The sequence below is a fragment of the Meriones unguiculatus genome, chromosome 14 (assembly GCF_030254825.1).
Source record: "Meriones unguiculatus strain TT.TT164.6M chromosome 14, Bangor_MerUng_6.1, whole genome shotgun sequence".
In the NCBI taxonomy this organism is placed as follows: Eukaryota; Metazoa; Chordata; class Mammalia; order Rodentia; family Muridae; genus Meriones; species Meriones unguiculatus.
The window spans coordinates 68,529,771-68,545,358 of NC_083361.1; the positions used below are offsets into that span (position 1 = coordinate 68,529,771).

General features: G+C 56.1%; 1 protein-coding gene across 2 annotated transcripts; it reads right to left on the reverse strand.

Annotated features, from left to right (window-relative positions):
- Positions 1 to 6,332: 6,332 nt before the first annotated feature.
- On the reverse strand, positions 6,333 to 15,143 carry Fes (FES proto-oncogene, tyrosine kinase). 2 transcript variants are annotated; one of them, XM_060367423.1, is made up of 19 exons: positions 14,993 to 15,143; positions 14,297 to 14,518; positions 13,990 to 14,163; positions 12,401 to 12,497; positions 12,054 to 12,237; positions 11,488 to 11,625; positions 11,286 to 11,405; positions 11,029 to 11,151; positions 10,737 to 10,923; positions 10,531 to 10,608; positions 9,816 to 10,025; positions 9,402 to 9,524; positions 9,072 to 9,125; positions 8,442 to 8,560; positions 8,050 to 8,144; positions 7,840 to 7,963; positions 7,190 to 7,347; positions 6,959 to 7,081; positions 6,333 to 6,695 (listed from the first exon to the last, which is right to left on the reverse strand). In XM_060367423.1, exons 2-19 carry the CDS (start codon positions 14,507 to 14,509, stop codon positions 6,553 to 6,555), a joined length of 2,463 nt encoding a protein of 820 aa, XP_060223406.1. In that variant the 5' UTR covers positions 14,510 to 14,518; positions 14,993 to 15,143; the 3' UTR covers positions 6,333 to 6,552. The 2 variants fall into 2 exon arrangements, with proteins under 2 accessions (XP_060223406.1, XP_021500961.1); XM_021645286.2 differs by having other exon boundaries at positions 10,531 to 10,614; positions 14,993 to 15,141.
- Positions 15,144 to 15,588: the final 445 nt, after the last annotated feature.

The following is a 15,588-nucleotide window of genomic DNA, read 5'->3' on the forward strand; positions in this document are numbered from 1 at the left end:
GGGCAGCACCGTACGAGGCGTTGTGGCCTCCCCGCCTGGCGCCGTAGTGATGTTTCTTAGGCAAAAGGGATGCTGCCTCCCTCTGGGGGTTGTGCGTTCCCGGTGGCCCTTACTGTTAAGGGTTACTCCGTTATTGGGCGACCAGGTCTCTAATTTGCAGCATAAATTGGTGTGTGGTTCGTTGTACTGCAAGAAACATCTCCACAAATTCCACCTTTTTCTTCCTTTTGAGATTAATGTTTGGCCGGGCGTAGGAGAGCATACCTAGTCCCAGCACGTGGAAGGCAGAGACTTGAGTTCGAGCCTAAACCGGTGTACAGTGACAGCCATAGCTTCACAGGGAAAAAAAAGAATTAAAAAAAAAATAGATAGATTGTTTGGTGAACCGTGGTAGCACGCCCGTATAAATTCCAGTACTCAGTTGAGACAGGAGGATTGCTCAAATTGGAAGCTGTCCTGGGCTATACATTGAGACCCTACAAAAGAAAGAAAGATTAGTGAAATTACTGTCCAACTGAAAGCCCAGCTCTTGGGAAGTTGAGGCAAGAGGAGCCCGGCAAACGGACACCAGCCTGGACTACACGGCAAAACAAATATTCTCTGATACAGACTATCCCAGGCTCACACCTTGAAGTTCTGTCCCCCGATCTGATCATATCGCTAGGTGGAGCTTTGGTGAGATTAAGATTAGTTCATGAAAGCAGAGCCCTTAGAAAGCAGATTATCCTGTCCTTATAAAGCACTGAGAAACCTGGCCCCCTCAGTGGTCAAGAGGCAGGGACAGGCAGATCTTGGTGAGTTCCAGGCTAGCCGGGGCTCGGGGCTGCATAGCGAGAGACCCTGTCTCAATAAAATAAAAGCAGCTCACGGGCCAGGGAGGTGGCTCATGGGTGAAGACGCTTGCCACCAAAGCCTAATTACCTGAGTTTGATCTCCAGAATCCCCATGGTAGAAGGAAAGAACTGACTCCCACTTGTCACGCCACACGCACGCGCACACACACACACACACACACAGGGGGGAGGGGCTCATAGAAAAAATCTAAAGCACCCCAAAAGTAAATATTCTCTGTCTCTTCCACTATGTAAAGACACACAGCTGGGAGACACTATATACCAGAAAGTGGACCTACACACACATGCACACACACACACATGTACGCACACACGTGTGCCCCCCAGCCTGCTCTTGTCTCATACTCTCCGGAAGTGTAAGAAGTAAATTGTTATTTATAGGCTGTTTAGTTCATGGTGTTTTGTTCCAGCAGCTCTTGAAGACTGAGACATTATCTTTGGACAGATTTGCTGCACTGAGTTTTCCTGGGCGAAAGATAAGCCCTGATATGATGGATGATTCTTGGCCTCCTCCCACTCTTAGAAAAAAAGACCGTACCTGCTCCCCTGTCAGAAGGCAGCAGCTAAGTAACCCTGGAACAATTCTTTAGTTGATTAACTAGATATAAAGCACAATCTTGTTATTTAACTCCCATTTCTTGCAGCATTTTCAGGGCTGTTTTTCTAGTGGTGTGTACCAGCTGGAATGCTGATACCAAGATGTACATCTCTGCCAGTATATAATCCTCTGTGGCTGTTTGTACTTGCCTTGTGTTTGAGGAGATTTATTTCCTAACTTTTCTATTGAATTTTTATTTTTGTGAGAAACGTTATTTTCAAAGGCTCTTATATCTCTCTTGGTGGTTCTCTCTCTTTTAATTCAGGTAAAATTTACAAGTCTTTTTGTTTGTTTTTCAAGACAGGGTTTCTCTGTGTAGACCTGGATCCCCTGGAACTCACTCTGTAGACCAGGCTGGCCTTGAACTCAGAGATCCACCTGCCCCTGCCTCCCAAGTGCTGGGATTAAAGCTGTGTGGCCCACTGCCTGGGCTTATTTACCAATCTTGAGTGTACATCTTGATGAGCTTTGATAAATATCTGCAGAAGTGTAAGTCGGAAGAATAGGACAGTGGTGGCGTGCTTGCCCAGCACACCCGAAGCCCTGGGCTCATCCCAGCTCTTCATAAACCAGGCATTGATATAGCCCCAGCACATGATAGAAGTTGGAAGATCAGAAGTTCAAATGTACCCTTATTTATAGTGTTAAGAGGCCGGTCTGAGATAAGTGAGATCCTGTTCAAACACACACACACATACACACACATACACACACACACCTCCCAGATCACAAAAGAACAGCCCTGCCTCCCCAAAGGTTTCCTTCTCTCCTGACTCAGCCAGCTAAGAGGCAGCAAGCCCAAACAGAGCCTGGCAGTCGACTGCTTACAGCTGATGAAAGTGAGATCAGCTTTGTGGGAGCCCCCCCGGGCCCCAATTCCAGGGAACAATGAAAAGGAACCAGGTCACGCAGGGCACGATGGTCCCTCCTCCACTGAGACTGGAGAGTAAGCCACCACCAAGCAGTTTTGTAGTTGCTGTGGCCTCCAGGGAGGAAGAGGCCAGGAGGAACCCTGCCCACCACTGAAACAAGAAGGACGTATGTGTAAAATGACAGCGGGGTGCAGTCTCCTACATCCAGTCTGCTGGCCTCCTCCGGCCTGGGTGAGACTGTGGGCCAAAGCCTTACCCAGACAGGAATAACAAGTGCCCTATTAAAGCTGTTTTCACAGTGCCACCCCCCCTGCCACTCCAACCTTTTGTGGCTCCAGCTAAGAATTCTTTCCAGACCAGTATTTAGGAAGATAACTGTCTACAAAGCGTTGCGCTTCTGCTTTTGTGTCTTGTCTTGAGATGGGGTCTTTCCACACAGTCCTGCTTGGTCTAGCACTGTCTATGTAGAGCAGTAGTCTCTGCCTCTGAGAGCTGGGATTAAAGGTGCGTACCACCACACTGTCTATCTGCATGTTGAAGCCAGTTTGGCCTACGTGGTGAGTTTCAGGCCAGCCAGCAAAACTATCTCAACAAAGCAAAAACAAACGTATATACAACAGAGCCTCCATTTTCTGTGCCTAAGTGGACCCGCTGTGTCATACTCACGAAAAACAGTCTACCCTCAAGGCGGCCTATTCATCTTGTCTCTGGGGAAATCTTTTGACCTCTCTGCTCTCTAGTTAGTGTCCAGAAACGTTGGCCGAGTTTCTTGGGCCTTCTATCAGTGTTGTGGTCATGGGGTTTTTAGTTTCAGCCCTGGGTGGCCTGCACACCCTGGGTGACGGTAGCTTCGGCTTTTGCAGAGCTGTTGTAGTCCTGGCCCACTGTGGTTGGCTTCCACGCATGCTCTCGATGGAAAGGTTCCTTTTCCACGGCATCCCTGTCCGACCTGTGCTCCACTCGAGTTCTTCAACACAAGTGGAGGCTGGTGGCACCGGGCGCCCCAGGCTGCCAGCCATAACAATGTAGCAGGGCGCCTTCCTGATCGGTGTTTGTCAAGCCAGGCCTCACAGCCCCTCCTCTCTGCCTGTTGAGTTCCCTTTTCTATGAAAAACAGTTTTAAATCCTAGCCTCAGGCCCCAGCTGCTTGCTGTACTCCTTGCTGGGCTCCACCTGCGGCCAGGCCCGGAGGAGCCTTGGTGTCCAGAGCACCTCAAGTGAACCGCTGTGTGGGAAGGGGGCGCGCTGACAGTGTTGAGCCGAGCAGATCCTTGTCTCTTGGGGGCACACACCACAGCTGAGATGGTGTGGCTGCCGGATGTCCCACCTGACTGCCCGAAGGAAATGTGGACAGTGGCCCAGACCTTGGCTTTTCTTCCTCCCATTGAGAACAGAAATTGCGCCTTTATGGGCGGAATCACGTTTCACTTTAATGATCCCTTGGCATAGCAGCTGGGTCCCCTGGTGGCCTTTCTGCCGGCCCTGGCCCCCTTGCACCCTCCAGACTCACACACACTTTGACTTTTACCAAAGTCCTCTTGGCTCTTGCCAGGGTGCAGCCCTAAGAGGTGAGTCGCCTAATACCTGAACAGGCTCCCCCAAATGATCCCGAGAACACAGAAAGACATCCCTTTCCCTCCTCAGCCTGGGAAGTCGGTAAAATGTGCAATTCGGACGGAGGGGTCTGTTTCATGACCTGAGCACCCGAGGTCACCGTTATGAGCTAGGCCGGGTCACAGTGGCCTACACTGGTAACCTTTCCCCAGGCCAGAAAGGCAGGAACTAGTCACACTGGCCTGTTTAATCAAACTTGTGAAGCCTCTTAGCAGCAAGCCCTCGGTTTCTCTGTATCTTTCTCCTTTACATTTCATGTTATGGTTGCAGCCATCACGTGAGAACAGGCGCCAGAAGTTTGGCACGTGGTGGGCTTTCCTTCCCCTCAGTCAGCATGCTACCCTCCTCTGCCTATCCAGTGAGCCGTGCTTCTGTGGACTCACTGGAAACTGTCACACAACTGTTTGGGTCTTTCTCATTCCCCCTTCTTTCTCACTCTTGCTTGGTAAGAGCAGGTCTTAGAGCCAAGCGTGGTGGGGTACACCTTTAATCTCAGCACTAAGGAAGCTGTTCCTTGAACTCACAGAGTTCCAGGCCAGCCTGGTCCATACATTGAGTTTTCCTACATAGTGAGAGCCTGTCACACACATAAAAAAGAAAAATTTTTTTTTCTTTTCTTTTTTCTTTCTTTCTTTCTTTCTTCTTTCCTTCCTTCCTTCCTTCTTTCTTTCTTTCTTCCTTCTTTTTTGAGACAAAGTTTCTATATGTAGCCCTAGCTGGCCTGGAACTCTCTCTGTAGACCAGGCTGACCTTGAACTCACAGAGACCCACCTGCCTCTTCCTTCTGAGTACTAGGATTAAATGCATCTGATTGTCTCGTCCCTTAGCAGTGGCTCTCCTGGATTCCTGACCCCCAACCCATCATCATCATCATCTATTATTATTTTGATACAGAGTTTCATATTAACCAGGCTGGCCCCACACTCTGTGTAGCAGAGGCTGGGCTTGAGCCCACAGAGAACTCATCTGCCTCTACCTCCCAAGTACTAGGAATTTGTATGTGAAACTGATGCTGGAACCGAGGGCCTCTTGCATCCTAGGCAAGCACTCCATCAACTGAGAGGCAGGTCCATCCTCGGCAAGGTTACTTTTATCTCTTTGAAAACAGATGACACAGATGTGAACCACCATGCCTAACCCTGTGTGTGTGTGTGTATGTGTGTGTGTGTTGTCTGTGTTGTCAGGGGTAGGAGTAAGGCAGAGGGTGGGGCCTATGGAGGATTGGGTAGTTCATGGTCCTCATTAATTTGTCTTATGAGCCATCCAGTTTCTGCGGTGTTTGTTGTTTTTAGCCCTGTGCTGCCTACCTTCCTGCCTTTGCCCGTTTCCGAAGACTGTTTCAGACAACCCGAGATTTCAGTAGGTCTTGGGGGACCCCGCAAGGTTCTGGATTAACCTGCAGTCTCGCTCCAGCACTCAGCTCCAGCTCCTGTCTTAGAAAAGCATTTCCCCTTTGTGAGGAAGAGTTACTTTACCTGTTTTCTCATCCCCTGAATTTTCCGTGACGGTGCTCACAGCCACAGGGCCAGCTACCCTCTAACTTTGTAATCCCGTGACTTCTCACACAGTTGCCAGCCCATACACCAGCCCGCTTTTTGTCTCCACAGGTTCCAGGAAGGGAACACCTTTATAATCAGCATCTGGGCAGCTCTGTGCTATGATCCGGGTCCAGGGAACAGCGCCGTCATCTGGCCAGAGCTTGCATATCGCCCTGCGTTTCCTTCTGGCTCCCGTCTCACATTAAACCAAATCATGTCAGCTCTACCCCTTTCGGTGCTCTCTGTCCTACTCCTTCTTACGGCCACCATAAAGACCTATCTGTAACGGAAGTTTCGATTTCTTTGTATGTTATGTAAAAAGGCTTTCGTTTTAATCCCAAGTGTAGGAGTTTAGCTGGGCTATAGTTTGTCCACACCTGTTGTCACATGCAGGGCGTGTTGTAACAGCCTTCCGAGTGCCCCACGGAGAGGTGCATGGTCAAGAATAAATATGAGGCCGAGAAAGAGACAGGGGTGTGGGGAGGGGGGTTGTTCAATGCAGAGCAGTTTGGAGAGACCAGAGACGGTGAGGCGGTTTGGAGCAGACAGAGAGAAATGCTTCAGGTCATAGGGGCATGGAGGAACCTGCTGGCTGGGTCTGCGGTTGACAGAGACTGGGACAGAGCCCTAAAAGAACCCCTTGACCCTCACTAGCTGGGAGAAGTAAAGGGGTCTGGGCCCCCTCTCCCCACTAACCTTTTCTCTCTCCTACATAGGGTTGGTGGGTTGGTGGAAGGGAGGTAGAGCCCCAAACACCCCAAAATAAAGTAGAGTTAAGAGCGCCACCGATGGCTTTCTGCTACACCTATCTTCTGAGAACTGGCCCCTGGCCTCCAGAGGAGCTCACATCTCAAGATTACCTGATGGACACAACTGGTTTTTATTTTTCTGCCTAAGAGAGGAAGCTGAGCAGGAACACAGATGGAGGGCCTCCCTGGGGCTGCACCCCGACAGCAGCCCCATCGCTGGTGTTTGGAACCCAGGCTTTGGAGCTGTCCCGCTGCAAGTGAGAGCTGCTGAGGAGGTACGCTCTTTCCTGGACAGGCCACTCGCTTCAGCAAGGGCCCCTCCGGGCCTCACCGATGCCGCTTGCGGATGCTCTGGAGCTCCTGGTAGATGACGCTGAAGCTAGGCCTCTGGCTAGGCTCATAGGCCCAGCACTGTTCCATGAGCCTGAAGACCGCGTCAGGGCACAGCTCTGGGCAAGGCAGGCGATGCCCTGTGACAAGTGCAACGCACCAAAATGAGAAAGGGTCAGATTCCGTCAAATTCACTGCCTGAAGGAACAGCTCTTGCCTGCCAAGAACCCCTCGAGAGAGGGACAGAGGCCTAGGTCCTAATCTCTACCCCGCCTGGCATAAACAGGCCTGCTGCCTGTGGCAGCTACAGACCCTTCTCAATCTGCCCCACTAAGAGGTTTTGAGGAGGAGGCATTTGGCTGGAGCTTGGCTCTCAGGCACCACCACGAATCCGTGGCCTTACCTTTTTCCACAAACTCCCGTGTCTGCTGGTTGGTGAGGTTGGGGTAGGGGGAGGCGCCCAGGCTGAAGGTCTCCCACAGCAAAATGCCGAAGCTCCACACGTCACTCTCTGAGGAGTAGCGGCCTGCAGGGGAGGCGAGGCAGCATGGGGAGGCCGACCACATCCAGGGGCCAGAGTTCACCCATGCCCAGCCATCAGCCCGGCAGCCCAGAATGGGTGAGAATCGGGTACCATAGTTAAGGGCTTCGGGGGCAGTCCACTTAACGGGGACCTGTCTAAGGCCCCCTGAGGCCGCATAAATGCCATCAGCTTCCTCTCGGGACATCCCAAAGTCACTGATCTTGAGGACATTCTTCTCCGTCACCAGGCAGTTCCGAGCAGCCAGATCCCTGTGTGAAGCAGGCCAGAAGTCGGTCTCCTTCAGCCGGCGTTGCTTGCCCAGCTGGGCCGAGCACGCTAGACAGTGAACAGGAGCCATTCCTTGGGGTTGAGGAGGTGGCTTAGTTAGTAAAGAGCCTGATGCGCCACCATGAGGACTCAAGATCGGCTCCCTAGCTCTCGCAGAAAAAGCTGGCAATGCTCGTCTGTTACCCTGACACTGGGGCATCAAAGAGATCCTCACTGGCCAGCTGGCTTCACTGAATCCATGAGCTGCGGGTTTAGCAAGAGACTCTATCTCCAAAATGAAAGTGTTAAGAGATGAAGACACCTAGCACTGACCTCTGACCTCCACACGCATAGACACCTGTGTACTTATGCACCTGCACACAGAGAGACACAGTTTAGCTTCCACACACAAAGTGCCAGAGACCAGTTCGGCCAGGGGAGCTGGGCGGGTGGCCGCCATGACGGGGTCTGCCGGGGGCCTGCGGCCCACTCACCGGTGGATACAGCATTTGCTCTCCAAGTACTCCATGCCGGCAGCGGCGTCGCCTACCATCTGCAACAGGGTCTTCACCCGCAGGCGGGCTCCCTCCGTCCGCAGGAAGGTGAGAAAGTCGCCCCCTGGAGGTGAGGGCGGCCTTGAGCCTAGCGGGAGCCGCCTGGCCGGCTGGGCCCTCACCCTGAAGACCAGCCCCTCCTCCGCTCACCTTGAACCAGCTCCATGACAATGTAGATCGGCTGCTTCTGTGTGCAGACCCCGATGAGGCGGACGATGTTGGGGTGGTTGTACTGTTTCAGGATCCTGTGGAGCATAGCTCAGGCTACTTTGTGTTCTGTGCTCATAGCCTTCAGCACCCGCCCCATGCCCCACCTCTCAAGAGGAGCTTCAGAGAGGACAGAAAGCCACCACGGAGAGGAGTGCGGCCTTGAATGACAGCAGCCTTGGACATGCGACTTCGGGGGTCCTGGTCAGTGCCTCTTTGCATTATGGGTGCCACGTGGGTACGAGAGGACTCGGGGATTAAAGGCCAGGCCGTGCCCAGAGGAAGCCTCTCCGTACAAAGGAACCTTTGCTTGCATGACTTATTTCATCACCCACCTCGCTTCTTGCAGAAACTTGGCCTTGAGGTCAGGCGGGAGCGTCTCTCGACAAGACTTCACAGCCACCGGGGTGTTGTCTGCTCGAAGGCGTCCACTAAACACCTCTCCGAAGTTCCCCTGAAACAGTCCTGGGCTCCAACCACAGCTTCCGGGCACGGCTGCCCTTTATCAGGTCAAGCGGACCACCCGTCTCATCCCCATTCATGCTGACCTGCCGCCCTGGCTCTCTACGAAGGTCCCCCCCAGTAGGGATACAAAAGCTCTCAGTGCCCCCTTCCCTGAGAAGTGGCCTGGGCAATCCAGAAATCACTCTTCTTTGGGTTGGAAAAGCATCCTGGCTGGAAACTGATGGATACTGGACACTAACATCAGTACTTGGTAAGAACCCCTTGGGCAGGACGGGGGCTGGGGGTGGGGCGCTGGCTTATGGGGCCTAGGAGTCAGTATTCACCATCCTCTGAGAAAGGGATCAGGGGGTACAAGCTGGAACCACACTGAGTCAGGGAGCCCCTCCAGGACTCCAGCGGTGAAACCCGGGGTGGGACTCGGGGAGCGGCCTGGAAGAAGCTGGTGAGGGAGGGAACAGGTAGACCCCAGAGGGCTGGAGAACCCCAGGGGCTCCACCTACCCTTCCAATCTGCTCGCCCAGCACCAGGTCCTCATGCTTGAGCACCCACTTGTCCTGAGGAGAGAAACTGGGGAATCAAAAGCCAGCAGACAGAAGGGGCGCTGGGCCCCTGAGAAGGGCTCTCCTGCTGACGCTGCCTCTGCCTTAGAACCTCAGTGTGCCTCAGAGGCTGACGTATATGGTGGGAAGGCATCCCGAACTGAGGAGGAGGAGGAGGAGGAGGCCGGCCTCCTTGTGCTCTCTTCCCTCCCTGAGGAGAATGCCTGGCCGAGAGGCTGGCTGGCCTGTGATTCTCAAGCTCCGCCCAGGCCTGGCTGGCTACAAGCTCACCTTGGGCACAGCTCTGTACAGGACAACGCCACTCTTCTTTGTCAGGGGCTGCTGAGAGGCCATCAAGTGGGTGATGAGCAAAGGGATGCTGGGAAAGCCATCCCCTTCCAGCCGGTACAGGTTCTGTGAGGCAGAGGTTGGAGCGTAGGGAGAGACTTGAGGTCAGCAGCCTCCTTGGGTGGGGGGCCCTGGGAGAGGGGACAAGGACTAGGCAGCAGAGGGTGCAGGCGCTGTCTTTCTCTGAGGAGGAAAGAGTTGGGGACACAGAGATTCTCTGCGGCTCCCTCCAGCTAGGTAGCGGCACCACCTCAGCTCCTCCCTGTCCTCTTAAGGTCATCAAGCTCTAGCTCATTTCCCTGGAGAAGGGGAAGGACAGACAGGGTCCAGAAGGCTCAGGGTCCCAGCCCCACTCACATCTGAGGACTGGATGATGAAGTGTCGGGGCTGGCCATCCCACAGCACGGACAGCACGTACTCCTGCTTGCCCTGGCTCTCCCGAACCAGGAAGTCCCCGGAGTGGGTCAACAGCTCAGCGACCTCCGCCCGTGGGATGGCCCCGTGGTACCACAGCTGCTCGTGGAGGGGTTTCTGCTCCTCGGGAACGAGCTGAAGGGGTGGCGGGATCTGGGGGGGCACACACACGAGTCACTGGGCTGGCTTGGGGGGGACAACTCTGGGCTAGTGTGGGGCTCCTGTCTCCTACGCTCCCACAGCCTCCGTGTGACGACGGAGCGGCCTGCTTCAAGCTCGTTCTGAGCACAACTGGCACGGGAAACTGAGGCTAGCAGATCCCAGCCGAGGTGGTACTCTCCTCCTCGGGACCACGGGCCTCCCTGTCACTCCCAGGGCAGGCATGGCAATGGAGCAGGCCAAGCTGTGCTGTCCCTGCCTCATGCAGGCATGGTGAGGAGAAAGCATGGGGGTTGGCAAGGCTCGGAGGCGTCTGCAGCCTGGAACCCCAAGAGAGGAAAGGATGCCCCCCCTCCGGCCACCCCCACCCCCATGAAAGCAGGCTGGGCAGGCAGGTCCTTCTATCTAGGGTGTGGAGGTCTGGGGAGCATGTCCGGGCCTCCTGGCCTGGCCTAACCGGATGGGCAGAGGTAGTAGGCCCAGCCTTGGGACTACTCACAGAGAACTTGGGCCTGAAGATTCCAGAGAAGTGGCTTTTAAGGATCTCCAGGGTGGGTGTCCTTCCCCCCTCTCGCTCCTGCTCCTGAGGCCAGGGACAGACGTCAGCAGGTGGCCAGGCTTAGGGAGGGGGAGGGCAAAAATGAGGAGCACAGCCCCTGCAAGCAGGCCAGCAAGGGAGGACACAACAGTGGCGGGGCCCCTCACCGCGGAGGAGGTGGAATGGCGGTCATCCTGAAGGAGCGCCACGGCCGGGGGCTCGCCAGCGCCTAGCTGCTCCACCTTGCTCTGCAGCAGCTCCTGCTGGGCCTGAAGCTTGTCCTGGCCACACAGGGCTACCTGCAGCCCTTGCATGGCCTCTTGTAACACCTGCCTCTTGGCCAGAAGCTGCACCCTGCAGGGGGGGGCCAGGGCAAGGGGAGGGCAGACAGAGAGGGGCTCAGTCTGAGGTTAGCCCTAACGGAGGAGGGGGCTAGGGGGGAGGGGGGAGGCTGCTCACCGCTCCCGGGGGTGGGTGTTCTGCTCCTCGTTCCTGAGCTCACGCTGCAGCTGACTGACCATCTCCTGCCGGCTCAGCACCTCCTTGGTGGCCACAGCCAGCTCATCTGTCACAGAGGTCAGCCTGCAGCCGAGGGCCAGGGTAGTGAAAGCTGTGCCCCCACCACAGGCATCCCGCCAGAGCCGGCCTAGCCCGGCCACCTAGCCAAGGGTTCCCGGCCCTTGTCCACCCGGGCAGTCCACCAAACCGCCACACACGTGTGCTGCACGCTCTCCAGGGTCAGCTCGTTCAGCTGCAGCTCCCCGGGCTCCAGCTGTTCCCCCTCCTCGAGAAGGGACTCATCAAACGTGACACAAGGTGGGACGTCAGGGGCGGACCTGTGGGTGGACAGGGTCCTTCGGTGAGCAGGCCAGGAGCGCTGGAGCCCAGGCAGTTCAGGAGGAGGAGGGCCCTGCTCACCCGTACTGCCTCAGGAAGCCCAGGTACTCGAACTCGGGCTGGATGCGGGTGGCGGCGGCGGCCAGCTCCCGGTGGATGGAAGCCACGTCTTCCTGCACCAGGCTGCTGATCTCCAGGTATTCCTGAAGGATATCCTTCCTGCATCGCCCACCCCACAGGGCCGCCGGGTCAGAGGGCCTCAGCCCTCGAGGCCTAGGACAGGTCCGGCAGCAACTCTAGGCTGGATGACCCCCTCCGCCCTGCTGCCTCGGCTCGTAGGCCCATGAATGACCTTAGGCGAGTGACCTATAAGGCCACCCTGGCCTTATGCCTCCCGACAGGCCCGTAGGTATCCTGGCAGTGGTGACAAGGAGCCACCGAGACCCTGTGCGTGTCCAGTACACAGGAAGTACTCGGGAACTAGGTCCCCGATAAGTGTAAAAGTCACCAACGTGCTGCTGACCCCACCCCCACCCCAGTCTGTGTCTCCCAGGCCTAGCACCACCACGCACGCACGCACACACCCCACCACCCAGTTCCAGCTTTGTTTTAGTATTGGTTAGCATGCAATGGGCCTGCGGGCTTACAGGATGCCTGCCATCTCCTCGTGCAAGTCCTGCAGTGACTGCAGCAGGCCGGGCAGCATGAACTGGTGGTGGTGCTGGTGGTGCAGCTGGGCCGCTCTCACACCCAGCACGTAGCGGTTGTGGTGGGCGAAGAGCTTCCACAGGCTCCTCACGTACTTGTCTTTGGCCTTGTCGCGGTCCTTGTCTGGCAGGGGGCAGGGAGGAGAGGCATGTGAGCGTGCACTCGGGGTGAAGTTGCTATACCGGAGGCCCAAGCTCGGGTAGGTACCCCAGGTCCCGCACCCCCTGAGTGCCAGGGAGGTCTACCGGACTGGGTTTTCTCCCTGCCAGGAAGGAAAGCCCCAAACCTTTGCTGGCTTCCTGGTACTTGCGCCTGGCCTGGGCGCTGTCTCGTACCAGGGTCCGATACTGGCTCTTTAGCTTTTCGATGTCCTGGCTGTGGGTCTGGAAGGCAAGGGAGGCCAGCGTGAGGAGGCAGATCCTGGGCCCCAGGGGAGTCCTGCCTGAGCTAAAGCTCGGAAGGGTTCTGTGAGCCAGGTTGTCGGCGTAGCCAAACTCCTCCTTCTGGAAAAGTCTGGAGACTTGTGGGGAAGCTGGCTGCTGAGGCCAGGGTCAGGGGAGCTGAGTTATAGAGACGCTGCTGAGGAAGGCAGGAGGGCACCTGGGCAGGCCCCTGCTATCCCTCCTGCTGGCGGGAAGAGTCACTCAGATGCGAGTGCTCAGCACTCCTGACTCTAAGCCAGGAGTGCCTTAGGCTTGCTGTCGGCACACTGAAATTCTTCTCTTTGTCCCGATTTTTCCTTTGGAGGTGGTGTCCCGGTCTAGTCCAGGTTTACCCAGGACCCACTCTGTAGGCCAGCCTGACCTTGAACCTGTCACCGTCCTGTCTGTGGAGTGCTGGCATTACAAGCATGAGCCACTGCTCTCAACTCAGTGTTGAATTATTCTTTTAGGGACTTAACTCATTGCTGTATGCGTGTGTCCTGCTTCTGTTCCCTGAGAGCAAGGATTACGGGCCTCCACACCCGGCTTTTGAAGCTCTCTGACTTCCAGCATGTTTGTTTGCATAGGGCCCTGCACAGTGTGTTCTTGGTGATAGAAGCACTAGGTGGTGGCCAAAGGCTGAGTTCTTGACCGGTCCTCTTGCTTGAGGGTTTGGACAAAGTACACAAGCTTCATTTTGCTTCTTTGAATCTCAGGTTCCCATCTATAAGTGACTAAATTTGTAGACTTTGCCAGTTTTTTATTTATTTTTTTTTTTGGGGGGGGTGTGTTTCTCTATGTAGCTCTGGCTGCCCTGGAACTCACTGTGTAGTCCAGGCTGGCCTCCAACCTGGAGATCTGCCTGCTTCTGCCTCCCAAATGCTGGGGTTAAAAGCGTCACCACTGCCTGGAGATTTGGCCAGTTTTAAAGGGACATCTGGTCAATATTTCAGGCATGACGGTCATAAAGTCTCTGCAGAAATTACTCCATGCTGTCACCGAAACATACAATCCTAAACTACGGGAGCACAAATGAGCGCGGCTGTTACCACAGAGGACAGACCCTTGAGTTAGAAAGGACCACAAGGGGGCGCTGTGGGTCCACGGTAAGACCCGGCTCTGTGGCGCTGAGGGGTGTGGTACCGGGAGACTGACCAGTGAATGGGAGACGGGAGCCCAGAGACAAAGCAGCACAACCCAGCCTGGGGCCAAAGAGCTGCTGGAGTTCAGACCCAGGCAGCGCTCTGCCTCTGGGGCCCCGGGAGGAGCCACTCTACGCCAAAGGCACAGATCCTACACAGAGAATGTAGCAAGTTAGCCTGAGTTGGGGGAAGAAAGGAGGAAGCTGCAGCAGCGGAGTCACAAGGGCCAGCCCGGAGCTCGGCCTGTGGTCAGCGATTTCCGCTTCCCTGCGCCTTGTTGTGACAGAGCCCCCCTCTCGGTGCACACCTACCTTGGTGAGCTCCTGCTGCAGCTGCTGCCACTGCTCGTTGTAGGTCTTTCTCAGGTGCTGCCGCTCCCGGATCAGCACGCTCAGCTTCCTCAAGGGTCCGGAGTTCAGATCTTCCGCGTGCTGCTGCAGCACTCGGCTCAGGTTCTCCGTCTGGCTGGTTATCTCCGCCCAGGACTGTGGCACATTGTGGGATGTGGGAAGCCGGAAGAACGGGGCATGGGCTCGCCACCCCTCCATCCCCACCTCTAGGGCGGTGGGTGGCGAGGGTGAGGGCGCGAGCCCCCCATCGCGCCCCCCAGAAGCTCACCTGGCTGACAGGGCTGTCGGGCCCACTGCTCCAGCTCTGGCCGCCGCTGTCCTGGAGGGACATGTGGTGAAGCAGCCCTGCATATTCCCGGTCACTCTTGACCCTCTGGGCCATCCACTTCCTCATACCCTCCAATAAGCGGAGTTCAGCTTCCTGCATCTGCTGTACCGCCCCGTGGCCCTGGCGGCTGCACAGCTCTGAAGAGAAACCCATGATGGTGTCCTGGGGACAGAAACCGGGTCATTCAGACAAAGCAGCGGCTGAGAGGGAAGAGCAGGACAAAGGGGCTAAGGTCAAGGAGGGCTACAGGAAACACACGGGTGGGGCCCTGCCCAGCAGAAACACCGGTAGGCACAGACAGGCTGTGGACTGTTTTTCCAGTGCCAGGCCAGGACTCAGAACCAGTTGTCCCTTTCAGGAACCAGACTGGAGAGCCCTTCTAGGGTCCTTCACCCACACCATTCCTCTACCAGGGCCCTCAACAGTGCTAAGTTTGCTGGACTGCAGCCTCAGAGAGCCACTGAAGAAATCCTGCCAGTGGGCGTTACTGGGCTTCCCAAGCTCCTCGCTCCCCCCCCCCCCATATCAGGTTTCAGGCTCCCAGAACGCTTGCCTGGCCCCTTCTGGTGACCACCCCCTGCTACCCCCCCCTGCCCATGCCCCACATAGTCCCCTGGACCTCCGAGGTGGAGTTACCTTCTGTGCTGCTCCGGGGGCAGATGGCAGCGGACAGACTCAGGCCCAGTTCCTGATTCCCTCTTCCTCCTCCGGTGGTTTCAGTTGCCCCAGGCCACGGGGGGCGGATCCACTATGGGGAAGGGAGCGCAGGGTCCTCCCCCACCCCATCCTGCTCCCCACTCCGCGTGCCCTAAACCACAGCCTACGGCAGCAGTTCAGCCACGGAAACGGAAGGGAGGAGGAGGCCCGCGAAGAATGGTCATGCCTAGAGTGGCCTGTGCACCGCTCCCCAGGGTCCTGCGGACTCAGGGAAGGAACCCAAAATGCAGCAGCGGGAGCAGACTCGAGGTGAGGTCCCAGGCAAAGCGTTGGGGCCTGGGGCACTCAGGGTACGCAGACTATGGGGACATCCATGAATCCTGGAAGACTGCTAGGGTGCCGGGAGAGGAAGGAAGCCTAGTCCTGAGAGCCCAGGCGCCAGCCTCCATTTGCATATAAAATTTCCAAGTAAAACTCCTAAGCAGAGACCCGCTTCCCTGGCACAGGTTGCATTACCAACACTTTCTGTGTCCTAGGCAGGGCTTTCAGTCTCAGTGGAAGCCTGGGCCAGCACA

What these genes read in the sequence shown, in the direction of transcription:
- Fes (XM_021645286.2), bottom strand. Translation starts at nt 14,509, where the DNA reads ATGGGTTTCTCTTCAGAGCTGTGCAGCCGCCAGGGCCACGGGGCGGTA. An exon ending in GGCTTCCTGAGGCAGTACGG is followed by an intron (nt 11,406 to 11,487) that starts GTGAGCAGGGCC and finishes GTCCACCCACAG; the next exon opens with GTCCGCCCCTGACGTCCCAC. An exon ending in TCTTCAGGCCCAAGTTCTCT is followed by an intron (nt 10,026 to 10,530) that starts GTGAGTAGTCCC and finishes GTGCCCCCCCAG; the next exon opens with ATCCCGCCACCCCTTCAGCT.